Here is a 17990-nt window from a genome sequence, read left to right as displayed (position 1 = left end):
CTGCAGAGCATACAGAATGAAAATAACCTAGGATTTGAACTCTTTCCACTTTTATATACTCCCTTCATTCTCGAATTGCAACCAGCGATCGCTGTTGAAGGCCCTCGAATGTGCTTCGTAGTACTTGCAGTGTTCTGGATCTGCCGCTGTGGACCACCTTTTGAGCAGATATGATTGTCTTAATACCTATTTACTTCGATTTTAACTGCATAATTTCCCTGAATACGTGATGCATGACTCCAGAAAAGGAGTGACTGATGCTTATCTGGGCGAGTGTTATGCACTAAATATTTTTTATTGCGTTGTTAAACGTATTGGAAAACTCGTCGCCTAATGACCTGATGGTCAATGGCCTGGCATTTGTTTAATAATTAAAACAATTCTCAAGACCCGTTCGCGGCCAAACATTAAAATAGCTGAAAATTGCTAGATCGACCATTGTTCAAATCCCCAGAGAAGTTCCTGCATGGGAGGTTTCGTGATTTTTCCCACGCGTTATGTGGATACCAGCCAGTTCCACTTCGAAAGCGTCTCATGAAGACATTCCTTTCTTTAGGCAAACTGCTTTCATATGCTTTGCCGTAGCCGAAATAATCCAGTGTTTAAAAGCTTCAAACAGAACAAGAAACAGTTTCAATAAAAAATGCCAGGGTTTTAATTAGAATAACATTAATGAAGTTTAACATATTATTCTCAAACTATTGCAAATTACTCCTATGTTTTTCATCCTTCATCACGTGATTATCAATTACTCCAAATATACGAAGCCGCAAAACGCAACAATATCTTAAAAAATTTATGATAACGTATGAAGATCATGTTCACATCTACTATTTACATCTAATACGTACAGCGACAAGCCGAAATAATCATTGAAATTTAGGTAAGTATGCTTACCTAGTTAAAGATATTTCATCTGCTTTGCCATTAATTATTTTTTGATGATTTATAATCAAAGAGCTGACAAAGCAGACAAAATACCTACAAAGTAAAGCTGTTATCCATTGTTTGAATTCTTCCGCAAGACCCACTTTTTTACTGAGCGAATTTCTGCAAATTTTAAGGATTTTTCGTAATTTTGTCACATAATAAATAAATAAATAAAAATCAAGAATTTTTCTGATTTATATTGAAGTTTCGATATGGTTTCCAATGTTTAAATGCTTTTAATATATGCCGGCATCCTTGAACAATTTATTTTCGAATACAAACCCCGTTACATAATAGCAGATTAGATCACCAACGACCGAGCGGGGTTCGAATAGCAGCGCATGGTCTGGTTGCATTGATTTTTCCCATGTATAGCATGGTACAAGCCAGTTGCACTTAGAAAATCCTCAACGAAGGCATTCCTCCATTTAATGCAGATAGCCCTTGTGTGCTTTGCCGTAATGAAATAAATAACCAAACCAATGATGATAACAGATACCAAATAAAAAAAATATGTGGGGCGTATAACGTATTACATTATACTATCAGCTTAAATCAAGATCTTGATCTCTTGTAACGATTCTATTAACACTGGCAAAGCTCGATTGTTTGAAAATAAATATAACTTAATGCGTCGTTATCTAACAGATTCTTTGAAAGAACGTGGAAGTGAAAATATTCGGATGCGAAATATTCACTGAATTTCACGATTTATCTCTCGAGATGTTCCTTAATTTCTAATTATGCCATCCTTCCGGCGATGAAATGACTTATACTACGTGATTCAAGAAAAAATATTGAAATATTGAAGGGGCAAAATTTACTTTAACGAATCTTTATTTAAAATAACACACTACACCTAATATTTGAAGACTATTTTAAATCCGTTTTAGTTATACTTAATTTCAATGCATTCAAAGTTCACGTTCAAGTGCTGCCCTAATATAGAATGATATTATTAAAAAAATATGAGTATAATTTGAACGCATTCTTTTTCTATGATTAAGTTCTATAAATTACTCCACGTAAATATTAGTTCAGCATTCAAAATTTTATGTATAATGGTTCAAAATTGATAAGTGAGGCAGTTTTAAAGATATCTCTAACGCTCTCTGAAAAAATATCGAATGATCTTTCCACGTTCTCGCATAACCCTTAGCTGAACATTTATGTTCGAGATTTGCAAGAACTACCCGTTCTCCTTTCTCCTAATAAACTTAAAATAAAATAACTTTACATATAAAATTCCAAAGCGTCATATTATTTTTCAAAATCCGTAGAACTACAAGAAACTACAACAAAAATCAGATCGTTGCCACTCTTGCAGTGACAAACTATGAAAAGAAAAATAACAAATGAGGCTGGGTTCTAACAATAGTCCCACCTTTTGATTGATGACATGTACTTAATCAATCAAAACAAAATATAAAAAAATACTGTCCATACAAATATTAAGGCTAAATAATAAACAAAAGAAAAATTAAGTTCTTAAATTTCTACTCTAAAATAACTCATGTAGTGTTCAGGTTAGAAATCCAGATGGAATTTTAATTTGTCGTCCACTTCTAGTCACGACAGTCTTAATGTCCTTTGATAAATCTGCAGCTGAATTATTCTTTGGTAATTTTGAGACTAAACTGTCTTCACCCTGCGTCTCAGTTTCATTTGCCTCATCTGACTCAAAAGATGAAGGTATTTCGAGAGGGAATATTCTCTGGATTGGTCGAACTAATTCTCCAGACATGGTTTTCACACGAACTACTCGAATGTTGCTGTCTTTTCCGGGATATAGTTAAATTACTTTTGCTAGAGGCCACAACACCTTGCGTTTGTCATCACATTCTATAAGAACTATATCCCGACTCTTATCTGTTGAGAAATCGGCACTGTAGATGGACGTTGCACTAGCAGGCCGAGATATTCATTTCTAAATCTCTTTCTCAAGAGCTCTCGTAAATTCTGTAAATGTCTCAGTCTCTTATTGAAGTCAACTTCAATTCAGGAACTCCAAAGACTGGAATTTCACCTAAAAACAAGGATGGTGTCAAAGGGATGAGATCATCTGAGTCCTCTGATACATAAGTGAGTGGTCTGGCATTCACAGTTGCTTCGCAGTTGCACAGCACACTCATCAATTCTTCATAATTCAGACATGACCGGCCTAGGACTCGACGCAAAAGCTTCTTAATCATTTGAACAAGTCGTTCCCAAAAGCCACCCCACTTCAAGAATTTTCTTTTAATATCTTCAGGTAGCTCTGCATCCCAGCTCAATTTAGTTTCCCAGCTCTTTTGCAAGTATAACTTTGGAAGGAGAGTAAAAAGGCATGTGTAACCTATTGGGTCATAAACTCTCTATACAATTGATAGTACGTTTCGTCTTGTCACTGAGAGATCAGTCAAGTTGATATTAGGGATGTCAAAAAACAAATAATCTTCATATTTATCCCACAGAAGACCAAGTACTTTCAATGGTTCGCTCACTGTAGATTTTCCACTGTTCAATTCTGTTTGCTCTCACCCTCTTAAGTAAAAGTTAGCACTTGCCATTAACTGAGTTGATTTTGCAAAAAAGTATTCTGCTTCTTCATTCGAATTCACTGAAGTGACACAGTTGTCAACATAGAAGGAATTTTTCAATTTTGTAGCCACTTCCTTCAAAGAAGGTTCACATTGGTCTAAATGAGAGTTGATCACTGCTACTAAAAGAAACGGACTCATTTTAGTCCGAAGACTACTCTGCAATGTCGAAAATTTCTTATTTCCTTTTGTTCCGAGTTTTTCAACCATAGGATTCTTAGGAAATCACGATCAGATCTTTGAAGAAATATTTGAAGAAAAGCTCTTTTAATATCTGAGATAATCCCTATTTTTCCTTGCCTGAATTCAAGAAGCAGTCTAGGTATTAATTCAATTAAATTTTGACCTTTTGCTAAACAGTCATTAAGTGACAGGAAATCCTTTTGCTTGCACGAAGCGTCAAATACCAAGGAGGTTAGAATAGAAGGAGGGAGGGTTCGCAGTTTCCTCCACTATCGGGGAATGAAACTCCGCCGAACAAGCGGCGTCCATGTTTGTGACTTCAAAACATTGCATTACGGCAGTGACATGTACGTGTTTCTAAGCTGTTCCGTGCATTTATTTTCCAGTAAAATTATGTTAAATTTATAATGAAATCCCCCGCTATTGTTGAATTTTTGTTTTAAAGTAATAAAGATGATATCCATAATTTACTATGTACAGCAAATTGTTAAGAAATAGTTCGAAATCTAAATGCATGCGCATAACATTAAAGCCTTTAAAAAATGATGTTTCTGCATATTTCACTGATTCGCTTAGGTTAGAAAATAAATCTTAATAAAATAAAACAGAATTCATTGATTTCAGTTTATGCGCATTTCATATTTATTAATCTCAAAGAAGCTGCCTTTAATTAACTTGAATTACAGAAATACACCTATATAAGTTTTTGGATACATCTTTCCACATGTTCACTTGTGTAAATATTTTACTTAATTTTATCACTATACTGCTCAGAAATTTGTAAGTTTATACAAAAAATTTTTAACAACAGAACAGTTTATCTTAACTTTAAAAAATGAATAATAATTAATATATAAAGAAAAGCATTGCTTTATTTAACACCTTTACAATTAATAAAAATAGTAACAATTGATTTCTTACTTTTCATGAAAGTTATAAAACGAATTAACTAAAACGTTCAAATTATACAATTTAAATCCTACCATATAGCATTGTATCTTAAGGAACGAAGATACCAGCTATAAACAGAAACATTAAAATGTATTTAATATATTTTGATTATAGTTATATTAAATAACCTATTTTAAGTCCTTTTTTTCACATCTGGAAAGAAAACCACATGACATTGTGATATTTTTTGACATAGTTGTCATATTACATAAAAAAAAAGAAAATTAATACTTACGTGTGAAAAATAATGCCCGGAATTTTTTTCGAGAATCCATTTATGCATCCATATGCAATACAAGCTGACATGCTTAAAAAGAAAAGAAAAAAATGTTGCAATGACAGACTTCCTTGCACAAGTCCGGTGATAACAGGAAGATGGCCGCCAAGCTTCACCGTTTGAGTTGAACCTTGCCTCCTTCTATTCTAACCTCCTTGTCAAATACAAGCCTTACTGCTGTTGTACAGTTATCTTTGAAGATCGGTCTGTGGGGAAGATAATGATTGTTAACTCGTTCCTCTTCTTCTGTTACTTCTTCTATTACTCCAGATTCGAACCATTCTTCGAACACTGCATTGTATGTTTCAAATTTACCTTTCAACATGAACTTCTTTGTCGTGGAAATCAATCACTTTTCAGCAACTTCTCTGTTACTTGGTAAAGCTTCTTTATCGTTTATCCAAGGTAAACTGACTTCATAGCGATCATCCACCCTCTTCAGAGTCTTGTGAAAATGATCCCACACTGCTTCTTCTAACTCTGAGTCAGTTTTACTTTTTTTTTTGGCATCTGTAATTCCCAGTGCTTCTAGCTTCCACAAGTATTCTATGTCACTGCTGTGAGTAAATATCGACGTTATGGTTTAAGACATGGACAAGGAGTTTCTTTCTGAAACGTTATCTTTTATCTTTCCCATGATTGTCCATCCAAGTAGTGATTCCACAGCAGTCAGCCCATTTTCTAATTTCTGAATTCTTACGGTTAACAGAACACCTGCGACGTCAGCTCCAATAAGAACTTCTATTTTCAAATCCTTTATTCCTACATCAGATGCATGGATATTCTTCTGTCTTAGTTCTTCTATCCATGGTCCAGGCTGTAAACTGACTACTGGTCCACAAATCTTCGACTGTTCCAACAAGATTAGTCGTCTAGAAAAATCATCTCTTGGACTTCTAACGTTCACTTCATAACGTTTGTGAATTTCTCTCTTTGTTGTTACTTCTCCAAAAAGGGCATGGATTAAAGATTCAGATCCAATTGCGTGGCACCCTATGTCTACAGCAGTCTTCTTTAATATGCATGAACGTTGCAATCCTGTATCGATAAGTGACCTTACTGTCTTCTGCTTTTTTTGCGTCTATATTAATTAATAGTGTTTGAAGAAACACTTCATCTAGGAAATTAGTGCTCGCAAGTGATACGTTTTGTGTTTCCTCTTCTTTATTCTTTTCGACATCATTGCTCTTTTGATTGGTGGGCAAATCCGGACACATGACACCCCAATGTCTTTTCGAGCATATCAAACATCGTACATTTGTCTTGTATTGCTTGGCCCTGTGTCCAATTTTGAGGCAGAAGAAGCAACCCTTCCTTTTCTTAATTTCATCATTCTTTTGACTCAGAGGCATCTTCTGAGCAACAAAGCAATCTCGATTTTCATGATTTTTTTCACAAAATATGCAAGAATTCTTCTCACTATACTTGGTTGCTTTATTATGGCCTGAGAATAAATCATTTGCTGTAGGCACGAAATGTTCACTGTGGTACTTTTTATCTTTTCTACTTTCTTTCTTGGCACCCGAATCAATTAATTTAAATCCAGCTTTTGCCAAAGAAATTCTCTGCTCTCCTTCCACTTCATTTTTTAAAAACAATAATAATTGTTTCAATTTCTCAGAATGAGAAATTTCTGCTGTAATTATTGATGCATGATTTCTAATCCAAACTCGTAAAATTTCCTCGGGAATGCAAGATTCCACGAGCGGAAACAGCATTGCAGCGTATTTATCGCTTGTCATTCCTATTGACTCCAACGAACGTAAATACGACTCTAACTTGTCATACAATTCTGATATACTGCATTTTCTCTTTCGATCGGTGACATTTTTAATAATCAAACCTAATAATTCAGAATATAGAATTCTACCAACAATTCTTCCCTGCCAAACCTATTTTTAAGTTTTCTATAACTTTTTCATAATTTTCGGCAGTTGCGGATATCGGGGATCATCATTCGTTAAGCGGTGTTCGACCCGAGGACCTTTACCACTACATGTTTATCAATCCCCTAAGGACCTGTAAAAGTTCGTTAAATTCCATAAGCTGGAAAAGTCATGTGCACTTGTAATAAAAGTGCAAAGTCTTCAGTAGTGAAGACGTTGATCAGGGGTGGCGCCATATATCGGCCACAGATGAAGTCTTCGTTGGATAAGCTATAACAACAACTAAAGTTTGACATATCTTTTACACATTATCTTAGATTTGACACAGTATCGTACAATAGTAAGATGAAAATGATGATAAAGATGAAGCAAAGGCAGTTGCAGGGAAGCTGTTTACAATATCCTGTGGTCTCGTAACGGGTACGGTCGCTTGAACGAGATAATGCACCTTATCCTCTTTTGAATTTCTTTATCTTCATATATTCGCCGAAATTGTCCCCAAAACGGTAACCAATCTTTAATTTCGCCACCGAATTGTTTTAACTCTATTTTAGGTAATTTCAGTTTCCGTTTGTTCGAATACGGCGGAAAACTGCTAGTAGATTGTATCATTTGGCGATTGAAGAATAATTCCGTTTTTACTCGTATTAAATCTAATTTTCCTTTGTATTCTTCAATTTTCGCCCATTCATTTTCAAAATGATCATTTGAAGAAAATTCTGAATTTAATATTTGAGTATCAAATGCATTAAGTTCAACAGATAAACGTTCTAAAGCAAAAAGTTTCGTTTCTATAAATTCTTCATCAGGAATTTCTTTTTCTAATTACTGCAAAATTGCATTAATTGTTCTCTTAAAAGACGCTCTGAAATGACGTTTTCATTTCTCAATTAACGATTCCATTTCAGTAAAAATAAAGTCAATAAAGCCAAATAGAATTAAATTCGATAAAACCAATAAAATTACCTTGACTTGTTTTACCGATCACTTCCGTCGTCACCAAAATTGTTCGAGATTTGCAAGAACTACCCGCTCTCCTTTCTCCTAATAAACTCAAAATAAAATAACTTTACATATAAAATTCCAAAGCGTCATATTTATTTTTCAAAATTCGTAGAACTACAAGAAACTACAACAAAAATCAGATCGTTGCCACTCTTGCAGTGACAAACTATAAAAAGAAAAATAACAAACGAGGCTGGGTTCTAACATTTATTAATAGTATTAATCAAATAATTAATCATTTGAATTATATTTAGTGGAGAGCCAAACATTGCTCTTGAGAAATTTTTCGTTGAGTGCAGTAACTCGTCATGGTTTCCAGCAGATGGCTTTGAAAGCGTTCAACGTTTTATCTTGATTGCTAATGAAAGCTTTCAACGTTTTGTTCTCCTAAATTGCTTTCTGCAGGGGGTTATATACATTCAAAACCTGTTTAACTCTGCAGACAATCTACAATAGAGGCGTGAAAAAATTCGCTAAATTTCCTACTTGGCGAAAGATGCAATGACGTTACCGAAAAGGTTTGCAAAGTATTTGAATATAATCTGTGTATGTGCGCATTTTGTGCTATAGAAATAACATTTTGATGAATGAAACGTGTTGTGGTGACTCTGTAAATGTTACTTCGTTTCCTAGGATAAAAATATTAACCATTTTAATGCAGAAAAATTAAATATTACCCCAAAATGAAAATTGACTATCCGCCGAAATGGAGTTGTGGCGCTCTCTATTTTTCAATACTGATAATAATCGAAAAAACGCTAAAACAACAAAAGGGATATTCGGCAAATATTTATTTATAACATGATAAAGTATGCTATTTTTTTTTTTTATTTCAGCAGAATTTCGAGGATGCAGCAACAGACGTTTTAGTACGGCACTGCATTTTATAAGATAATAAAGGGCTAAATTTGCTTATGTTGAACGAATAGGCAGAGATTTGTCAACAAACCGCCTTAGTAAGAATAAAATTCCTGAGTAACCAGGATATACTTAGCACCATAAGCGCGTCATTTCTCGAGTTTCAGTAGCGTTAGGCGGCGTCATCCGTTTGTGTTGTATTTTATATGTGTTGGGTACTGCTCAGTTATGATTACAAGTTGTACACAAACATCGTTTATTCTACATTACTCATCAACTATTCTATATTACAGTTATAGTTAAGATAATAATAGATACAGTTACAGTTACATATATAACATCTCCCTTTTTTATAAAAAATAATAATAGTAGTAAAATTAAACATATTCTTTTAAATAATAAGGTTTCTTAACAGTCCTACCAGATCGAGTGACGTAGTTATGTCCATTTGAAAAATTTGATGATACTATGCTTCTTTTGCTATTTGGTGACACAACACTTCTGTTAGATTTTGAAGGACTTACAGGCACATCTAAATTTGAAGTGCTCCTACTATTTTCATGTATCTCGGTTTCATCTATAACTTCATTCTCATAGTTGTTTTGTATTGCAAACTCTTCCTGATTAGTTCCTTTAAGAAGGTCTCTTCTGTTCCTTTCTACAATTCTTCCATCTGTTCTTATAATCCTATATGAACGTGGTCTTTCTGCTTCTTCTATAATTTTCCCTCTTTCATTTAGTTTTTTCCCTTTCTCTTTTATGTAAACATGATCTCCTGTTTTCAGTCGTTTTAATGGTCTTGCATTCCTATCATAATAACTTTTTTGTAAGATTTGTCTCTTCAGTAAATGTTGTTTATGGTCTTCATATCGTTTAGCTTGGACAAAATTCTCTTTTATAGGCATCAATCCATTTACTTTTCTTCCAAACATCAATTCTGAAGGTGACTTAATTTCATCTGAAATAGGAGAGTTACGATATTCCAGTAAAACTAAATATGGATCCTTGTTGTCAACTACAGCTTTTTCTAACATTCGCTTGACAGTTTGAATATGTCTTTCAACCATTCCATTAGACTGTGGGTATTTTGGACTTGAAGTTCTGGTTTCAAAATTCCATCTTCTTGCAAAATCTTTATATTTCCTGCAATTATATTGTGGACCATTATCCGAATATACTATTTTCGGAATACCATGTCTTGCAAAAATTGATTTCAATTGCTTTATCACTGCTACACTTGACAAATCTTCCAAATGTCCAATTTCAACATATTTGCTAAAATAATCTATAACTATTAGATAATCCCTTCCTTGAAAGTAAAAGAGGTCTGTTCCCAATACTTCCCATGGACCATTAGGTATTTCTTTAGATATCATTGGTTCTTTAGTATTAGCTTTTTGTAAACTTAAACATGTTTGACAATTCAGTACCAAATCTTCAATTTCTTTGGACATTCCTGGCCAATATAATATTTCTCTTGCTTTGATCTTGCATTTTACTACTCCTAAATGACCATAATGAATTCTGCTTAACATATCTTTTCGTAAACTTCTTGGTACAACAACACAGGAATTTTTAAATATTAATCCATTTGCTTCTGATAGTTCTTCTCTGAAGTTAAAATATGGTTTTGCCAGTTCTGGAACCATACATTTTTCATCTGGCCATCCAGTTTTAATTAATTTTCTTAAAACTTGTAGTTCTTCATCTTTTTCTGTTTCCAGTTGAAAAACTTCCATTTTACCATTAGACATTGGTATATATTCTACAACTAATCCAACATGAGCTTCTATTTCTCCTTCAAAGAAATCAGATCCTTTATCAGTGAATGATCTTGATAATGCATCCGCTATAAAAAGTTCTTTTCCTGGTTTATATTTTATCTCAAACTGATATGGCTGTAATCTTATACGCATTCTTTGTAGTCTTACAGGGCATTTATTTAATGGCTTTTTAAAAATTGATTCCAGTGGTTTATGATCACTTTCCACAGTAATATTTTTTCCAAATATATACTGGTGAAATTTCTCACACGCAAATACAATAGCTAAAGTTTCCTTTTCAATTTGAGCATAATTCTTCTGTGTATCTGTTAATGCCTTAGATGCATATGCCACTGGTAAATTATTCTGCAGTAAGACTGCTCCTAGTCCTTCTTGAGATGCATCTACAGATAAAACTACTGGCATGTTTATATCATAATACTGTAAAACTGGTTTATTTACCAAGACATCTTTTAGTCTTCTAAATGCTTTTTCATGTGTTGCATTCCAGTTCCAGATAACTTGTTTTTTCAACAAATCTCTTAAACATGATGTCAATTCTGATACATTAGGTATAAATCTAGAAACATATGTAATCATTCCTAGGAAAGTTTCTAATTCTTTCACATTTTTTGGTGGTTTTATATCTAGAATAGCCTTAATTTTGTCTTCATCTGGTTTTAAACCATCTTTAGAAAATATATGTCCCATATATTTCACTTCATTCAGCCCAAATTTACATTTATTTAAATTAAATTTAACATTCTTTTCTCTGGCTCTGTCCAACAACTTCTTTAATCTTGAATCATGTTCTTTTTTATCTTTACCCCAAACTAATAAGTCATCTATATATATTTGAACTCCTTCTAAATCACTAAAAATTTCAGAAAAACTTCTGTGGAAAACTTCTGGTGATGAACTCAGTCCATATGGCAACCTTAAAAAACAATATCTACCAAACGGAGTGTTAAATGTAGTAAATTCACAACTTGAATCTGACAGTTTAATTTGCCAAAATGCTTTGTTTGCATCTAAAATACTAAAGACCTTTGCATTTGTCATTTGAGATGAAATTTCTTCAAAGGTTGGTATGTGATAATGTTCTCTCAGTATATTTTGGTTAAGGTGCTGAGGATCTAAACACACTCTTAAATTTCCATCCTTTTTCCTTACTACCACTAATGAATTCACGAATTCTGTTGGTTGGTTAACTTTCTTTATAATACCATCTTTTTCCATTCTTGCTAATTCCTTTTTTAATGGATTTAATAAACTAAGTGGAATTTTCCTACAGGGTTCTATTTTACCAACAGCTCCTGGTTTTAATTTAATATGATATGTATATCCAGTTAAATTCCCAGTTCCTTTAAACAAATCTTGATATCCTTTTAAAAGTTCTGGTAACATTTCGTTAGAATCAGGATTTACTGTACAAATCCTTTGTATTAGGTTTAATTTTTGCAATGTAGGTAACCCTAAAATAGCTGGAACATTTTTATCACATGCTACGACTTGAAATTCTATTTCATCCTTGTTCCCTTTTGATGTTTCACATAATAATTTACATTTTCCAACTACATCAATTGTAGTACCATTGTAATTATTTAAAGTGACTTTTGATTTAGTGAAACATTTCTCTCTTAAATTTAATTGTTTAAATTTAGGCAATGGTAGCACATTACACTGAGCTCCAGTATCCAACTTAACAAATAAATATTTAGATATGTTTACTTTTAGTTTTTCAAACCATTCGGTTTTATTTTTAGAAAATGGATTTATATCTTCTACTGACCCTAAAATATATTCATTACCATTATTATGTAACTCATGCTCTAAATTATTCTGTACAACATTAACATTTTTAAAAGTGCACATTTTAGAAAAGTGATTTTTCTTTTTACAGTACAAGCAAATCTTATTATAAGCAGGACAGTTGTATAACTTATGAAAAGTTCCACATTTTCTACATGGTTTTGGATTATTGTACTTATTTCCTTGATAGTTTGAAGAAGATTTAGTACTTTGTTTTACATGATAGTCTTTCTTACAAGGCTGACTTTTTTCTTCTGAAGGTCGAAATTTATTACGTTTGATAGCTTCTATTTTATTTTCTTCAGTTAAAGTTTTCAGCTGAAGTTCTGCTAATTCAGAAGCTTTACACATTTTAATACATTTTTCCAATGTTAACTGATCTTCCCTTAATAATCTGTCTTTGAGATTTTTATTTAGAATTCCACTTACTATTCTATCCCTTATTAAACTATCTTTTAATTCTGCAAATCCACAGTTGCTACTTAATTTCTTTAAATCGGTTAAGAAATCATCAAACGATTCACCTACATGTTGTGTTCGACAGAAAAATATATGTCTATCAACACTTTCGTTTGCTTTCGGTATGCAAAAATGTTCGAAAGCTTCAATTACTTTGTCAACATCCTTCTTATCTTCTTCACTTAAATTAAAAGTATTAAATTTTTCAAGTGCTTCTTCACCAATTATATGCAATAAAATAGCTACTTTAATTTCAGGTGATTTAGTAATACCACCAGACGCTAACATATAAATTTGGAATTTTTGTTTCCATTTCTTCCAATTTTCGCTTAAATTTCCTTCGAAACTTAGATTACTTGGTGGCTTTAATCCATCCATATTTAATTTAGGACATTAAATAGTTTATATATACGTATTTTTAGCCACTTCCAATAAAAATAAACAACTCACTTACCAGCGATATAAGTTTCGATTTCACAGTAAACAACTTCCCATGATGTTTTTGTTTAGAACATCTTTACCGAGGCTGCATGGTTCTTGAAAAAAGATTTTCTTTTTTAATCAACGACGGGCTGCGCCATGTGTTGTATTTTATATGTGTTGGGTACTGCTCAGTTATGATTACAAGTTGTACACAAACATCGTTTATTCTACATTACTCATCAACTATTCTATATTACAGTTATAGTTAAGATAATAATAGATACAGTTACAGTTACATATATAACACCGTTGGCACCCATCGTAACTAAGGCTCCTCTAGGTATATAGGAACCAAGGTTTTTATATACCTAGAGGTTCAAGGTAATATGGGAACGTAACTAAGCAGAACTGCATGCGACCTATGTGTCGCCATCTGTTGAGATTTCTGTGAAGAATGCAGTGCCGTATTTCTGTGAAGATTTCTGTTCAGGTCCCTGATTTTTATCAGAAGTCGAGTAAAAAGATGTTTCTACATCTTGACGCTCGAGAATAATAATAATAATAATAATATTAATAATAAAGAGCAATAATTAGCAGAGAGCAAAAAGAGCAATTATTGTGTGTAAAGCAATTATTAGCAGGAGCATCACTTTTTAGTCATAATCTTTTTCTTGGCAGATCTTTACATAATAAACATTATATAATTCACACAATTCTTCAGTAAAAGCACAGTAAAAATTTTTTCTAGATTAAATATGAAAGGATGAATTTAAATAAAATATATACAAGTCCTTTGCGAGAAGTTATCCCAACTTGTTTTTTTTTTTTCCCTTGGCCTGGCAGAAAGACCTCTCAAGTGCAAAACAAGACGTATGTCTGTCAGTCTTGCCTTACCGAAATGTTTATTTATTAATCTGGTATATAGCTGATATTGCCTTTATAATTTTCATTTAATAACATAAGTCTGCAGACATGTTATTACATCGTGCACTTCTAACTTTGCCAAGTACAAGAACTTTTAATTTCTTTAATGTAACTAATTTAAAAGCTGTAAGAAGTTTTAAAAGTGAGCATAGCTTAGATCGCATTTACCCAAATAGTACACTTGATCTGTCAAAACCAAAGGTATTCATTTATGAGGATTCATTTTTTTTATATAGATATTTTTAAGGTTTTAATTTTATTTATCTATTCATATTTTTCTGTGAACCTATACTATTCATAGGTTGGTTATAATCGTTCGTTAGATTTTAGTGAAAATTTTAAAAACAGCTTATGAAATCAGTTATTAAGTACAAAAGTAGGGGAAAGTGCAGAATCACCCACTGCTTGCCGCGTTTTTAAGAATTGCACGTACTCGGTATCCATGTACACATCGACCTATTTTCACTTAAAATAACCTCGCAGAATTGCACAAAAGTAGCATTGCACACTCCCTTGACTTTATCCAGGTACACATCGACCTATTTTCACTTAAAAAATCAAAGAAAATTGACAAAAATCTAATTCTTCTTACTCTTGTAAAAAGCGCCAAACAAATAAGTAGGCGATTCTGTGTTTTACCCGAAAAATATTTGCTTACATTCAGATTGATGCATTTGGGAGTCTTTAGGTTTATGAAACTAATAATAATAAATGTGTAATATCAGGTATGTGAAAAGTAATCTTATCTTGGTTAAAAGTTCAGAATTGCCCACTTATTTGTTTGGCGTTTGCTTGGAGTCAAGGGAGTGCACAATGCCATTTTTGTGCAATTCTGGGATTTTTTTTTTTAGGTGAAAGTTGGTTGATGTGTACATGGATACCGAGTTTGTGCAATTCTTAAAAACACGCCAAGCAGTGGCTGATTCTGTGCTTTCCCCCTTATCTTTATCATATGCAGTTAAGATTTTTTTGTGTTGCACTGGAAATTCGGAAAAAAACTATTGACATTTTGCGTTAAGGTTCTCGTTTGCATATTTTCCCTGGAACAGTACCTTTTTCTTTCATAAAATATCTCAGTGGCATGTTTTTCTTTGAAAAGTTGGGAGTAATCCTGTTTTGGGTGAAGTGCAGAATCGCCCACTTATTTGCCGTTTTTTACAAGAGTAAGAAGAATATGATTTTTTGTCAATTTCCTTTGACTTTTTAACTGAAAATAGATCGATGTATACATGGATAAAGTCAAGGGAGTGTGCAATGCCAAATTTTTGCAATTCTATGAAGTTTTTTTAAGTGAAAATAGGTCGATGTGTACGTGGATACCGAGTTGTGCAATTCGTAAAAACGCGCCAAGCAGTGGTTGATTCTGTACTCCCCCCATGTTTCTTAGTTTAGACAAGAAAAATTTTTTTCTTTTAATTCATGAATACAATTTTTGGTACTTTTCCGTTTTGCTGACACAATTCTCGCCAAGCAGACTTTAATGGTGACAGCATACAGTACACGCATAAAAAATGTTAACAAATGTTAGTTCTAAGAATTTTTTATTTTAAAGGCATAAACATTTTAATATCATTTAAAATTTTGTAAAAAGCCAATAAATAAAAACAATAAATTTGTAAAAAGACGTTAATTTAAGAATTTACTATGCTTTCATGGTTCAACATCCTGATTTGCTGGTTCATATCACGTGACCCCCAAGTAATCTCATCTCATGTAAACTATGTTACAAAAATCTAACTCTCTCAGTAATTATTTACATTAATTTCAAGTTAAATCAATCTTAGTTTGGAATACAGGTTTCAATGCAAGAATTATTTCAATTTATACAAATAGCTTACTCAGAAATTATGTAAAACTGCAGTCCTTTACTTCGTTAGTACATTCTCATTAAAATTGATGAATTTAACCATTGACTTTGCCTTTTCTGTATTTTCGCCTTCGTGTGAGCGATGTGATTGAATCCTAATTGACTTAATTACCGTGTATGGCCTTAAGGCATAAAATTGAACTATCTGGTAAAAATTCTATGTAATTGCATGCCAGTATTGAAAGAAACAATCAGTCTGATAAGAAATGGCTGCTACTTGTTTTGAAAATGAGGCATAATAGGTTACCAGCAAGGATATTCCATTTAGCATCAGTTGTACCATTATTAGCAACTTTATCGCCTGCGCCGGCAAAACGGAAAAGTACCCAATTTTTTTACGTGTCTGAATAGTGACAGTCATTGTAGTAGCTGGGGTCATTTGTTTCTGGCAGGAATGGTTCATTTTATGCTTTATATCTTTTAAGGTAACTGTCCTTCTTAGGTGACTTTTTCTGAATGTGACCAGTATTTTTGAGATTATAAATAAAAATTGGTATTGAATATCACCCACTTAAGATGATCATCTCCACATATTGCCTAGAGCCAAAAGTAGTTGTTTTAAAGAAATATTAATTGTATTTTATTTTGGTGCTGATAGCAGAAAGAAGGAATATTTTATTTTTTTTTCCGGGGTTTTGTCTGTTTCATGCATCTTTTCAGTCTGAATTAAATCTTGTTAATTCTCATTTTTTTTAAATTAAATATTTGAAAATAATCTCAGTTTTTAAGTAAGTATTATGAAAATCTTTTTGTTTTTTCTTCATGTATTTGTGTTTGCATTGAAAGTATTCTGTTTAGTTTTTGTATTCATTGTTGTAATTTGGTCTTAGACTGAACAGAGTAAGTAGATATATTTGTGAAAATAAGAAAAGGTCTAAATTAAACTTTTTTTACTATATAAATATGAGATTCGAGATAAGTATTAAAAGTAGTTTCCTAATAAAAACCTGCAGATAAAAGTGCGCAGTTCTGATTGACAAGTACTCGCATAAAAACTACCATTGCTAAATGCTTAGTTATAAAAGTCAATGTAAATAAAAACAAACAGCATACATTTTTTAAATAGGTAAAAAATTATCTTTTTCTTCCTATACATCCTCTTCTCATGCCTTCTCACCTTCCTAAAAACTTCATCTAAGTTTCTTGAATATCTTCTCTGTGGTATTTTATGATAACATTTTATTTTCTCAAATTTTGGACAATTACTCATTTAAGATTACCCTGTAGACATTATATCACATGACTCTTTATGAGTATTAAAATAAAATTCTTTTAAAGATCAATTTATTTCTCACTGTCTTCTAATCAATCTTCTCTCTAATTGACCCCCCACTGACACTAGACACCACTTTACAGTACAATGCAGCATGCAGACCAAAACTTTCCTATACCACAATATAATGTATTTCATGTTTCTTTCCACAGTTTCCAGAAGGGATAAAGCAATTAATCAAGATTTTCTCTTTCATTGTTTCTTTCACTTAATAAGGGGCGAAAGCCAAGAAACTGCAAACTGTTCATTAATTATTAGCTGACCAAACGATGAATGGCGCTGAGTTTACACTGAGAAGATTTTATGATAAAAGTGCTTATGATAAAAAAATGCTGATTTTATGCCAATACAAAATCTTGCACATGAATTTAACTCTCTACTAACTTTCCCTTTTATTTTCATTAATGACTTTCTTTTACAAGAAGCTGCTTAAATACATATCTCTGAAGGAAACTTGTTGCTTTTTTCCCGTATTTAACACTGGGATTTGTTAAGCCATTAAGGCTGATGATGATACATCAGTTTTTATTGTTGACTTTCACAAAAGGAAAATCCAGAAGGACGATCCTGACCTGCTATTTAATGATAAGAAACTGAAGAATAGCAAATGGTGCTAAGACTACAGTTTACATTTTGGACAGGGTGAGGAACTTAAAGTTTCACAGATTAGTAAGTTTTGTCCTAGTGTGAAGAAATTTTACAAAGGAGGCTGTGAGGGTTAGAGTAGACTGAAGGATACCGCTTGTATTATCGCCAAGTTGTTGGGCTGTTTATCGGCAAGTTGTTTCATTTATTTTAAC

At 32.6% G+C, this 17990-nt stretch overlaps 1 protein-coding gene across 1 annotated transcript in view; it reads left to right on the top strand.

Moving 5' to 3' along the window:
- The first annotated feature begins 13988 nt into the window (after positions 1 to 13988).
- LOC118202254 (large ribosomal subunit protein mL62) overlaps positions 13989 to 17990 on the top strand; it is a 38929-nt gene continuing 34927 nt past the window's right edge. The window contains exon 1 of the mRNA XM_085820528.1: positions 13989 to 14251. Coding sequence (XP_085676654.1) covers positions 14099 to 14251 — 153 coding nt within the window. The 5' untranslated portion in view covers positions 13989 to 14098. The remainder of the gene's footprint in view (positions 14252 to 17990) is intronic.

Source organism: Stegodyphus dumicola, chromosome 7 (assembly GCF_044657685.1).
Source record: "Stegodyphus dumicola isolate Sdum_Otavi_A_Nest chromosome 7, ASM4465768v1".
Lineage (NCBI taxonomy): Eukaryota > Metazoa > Arthropoda > Arachnida > Araneae > Eresidae > Stegodyphus > Stegodyphus dumicola.
The sequence above is the reverse complement of the archived record's forward strand: the minus strand, read 5'-3'. Positions and strand labels throughout refer to the sequence as shown.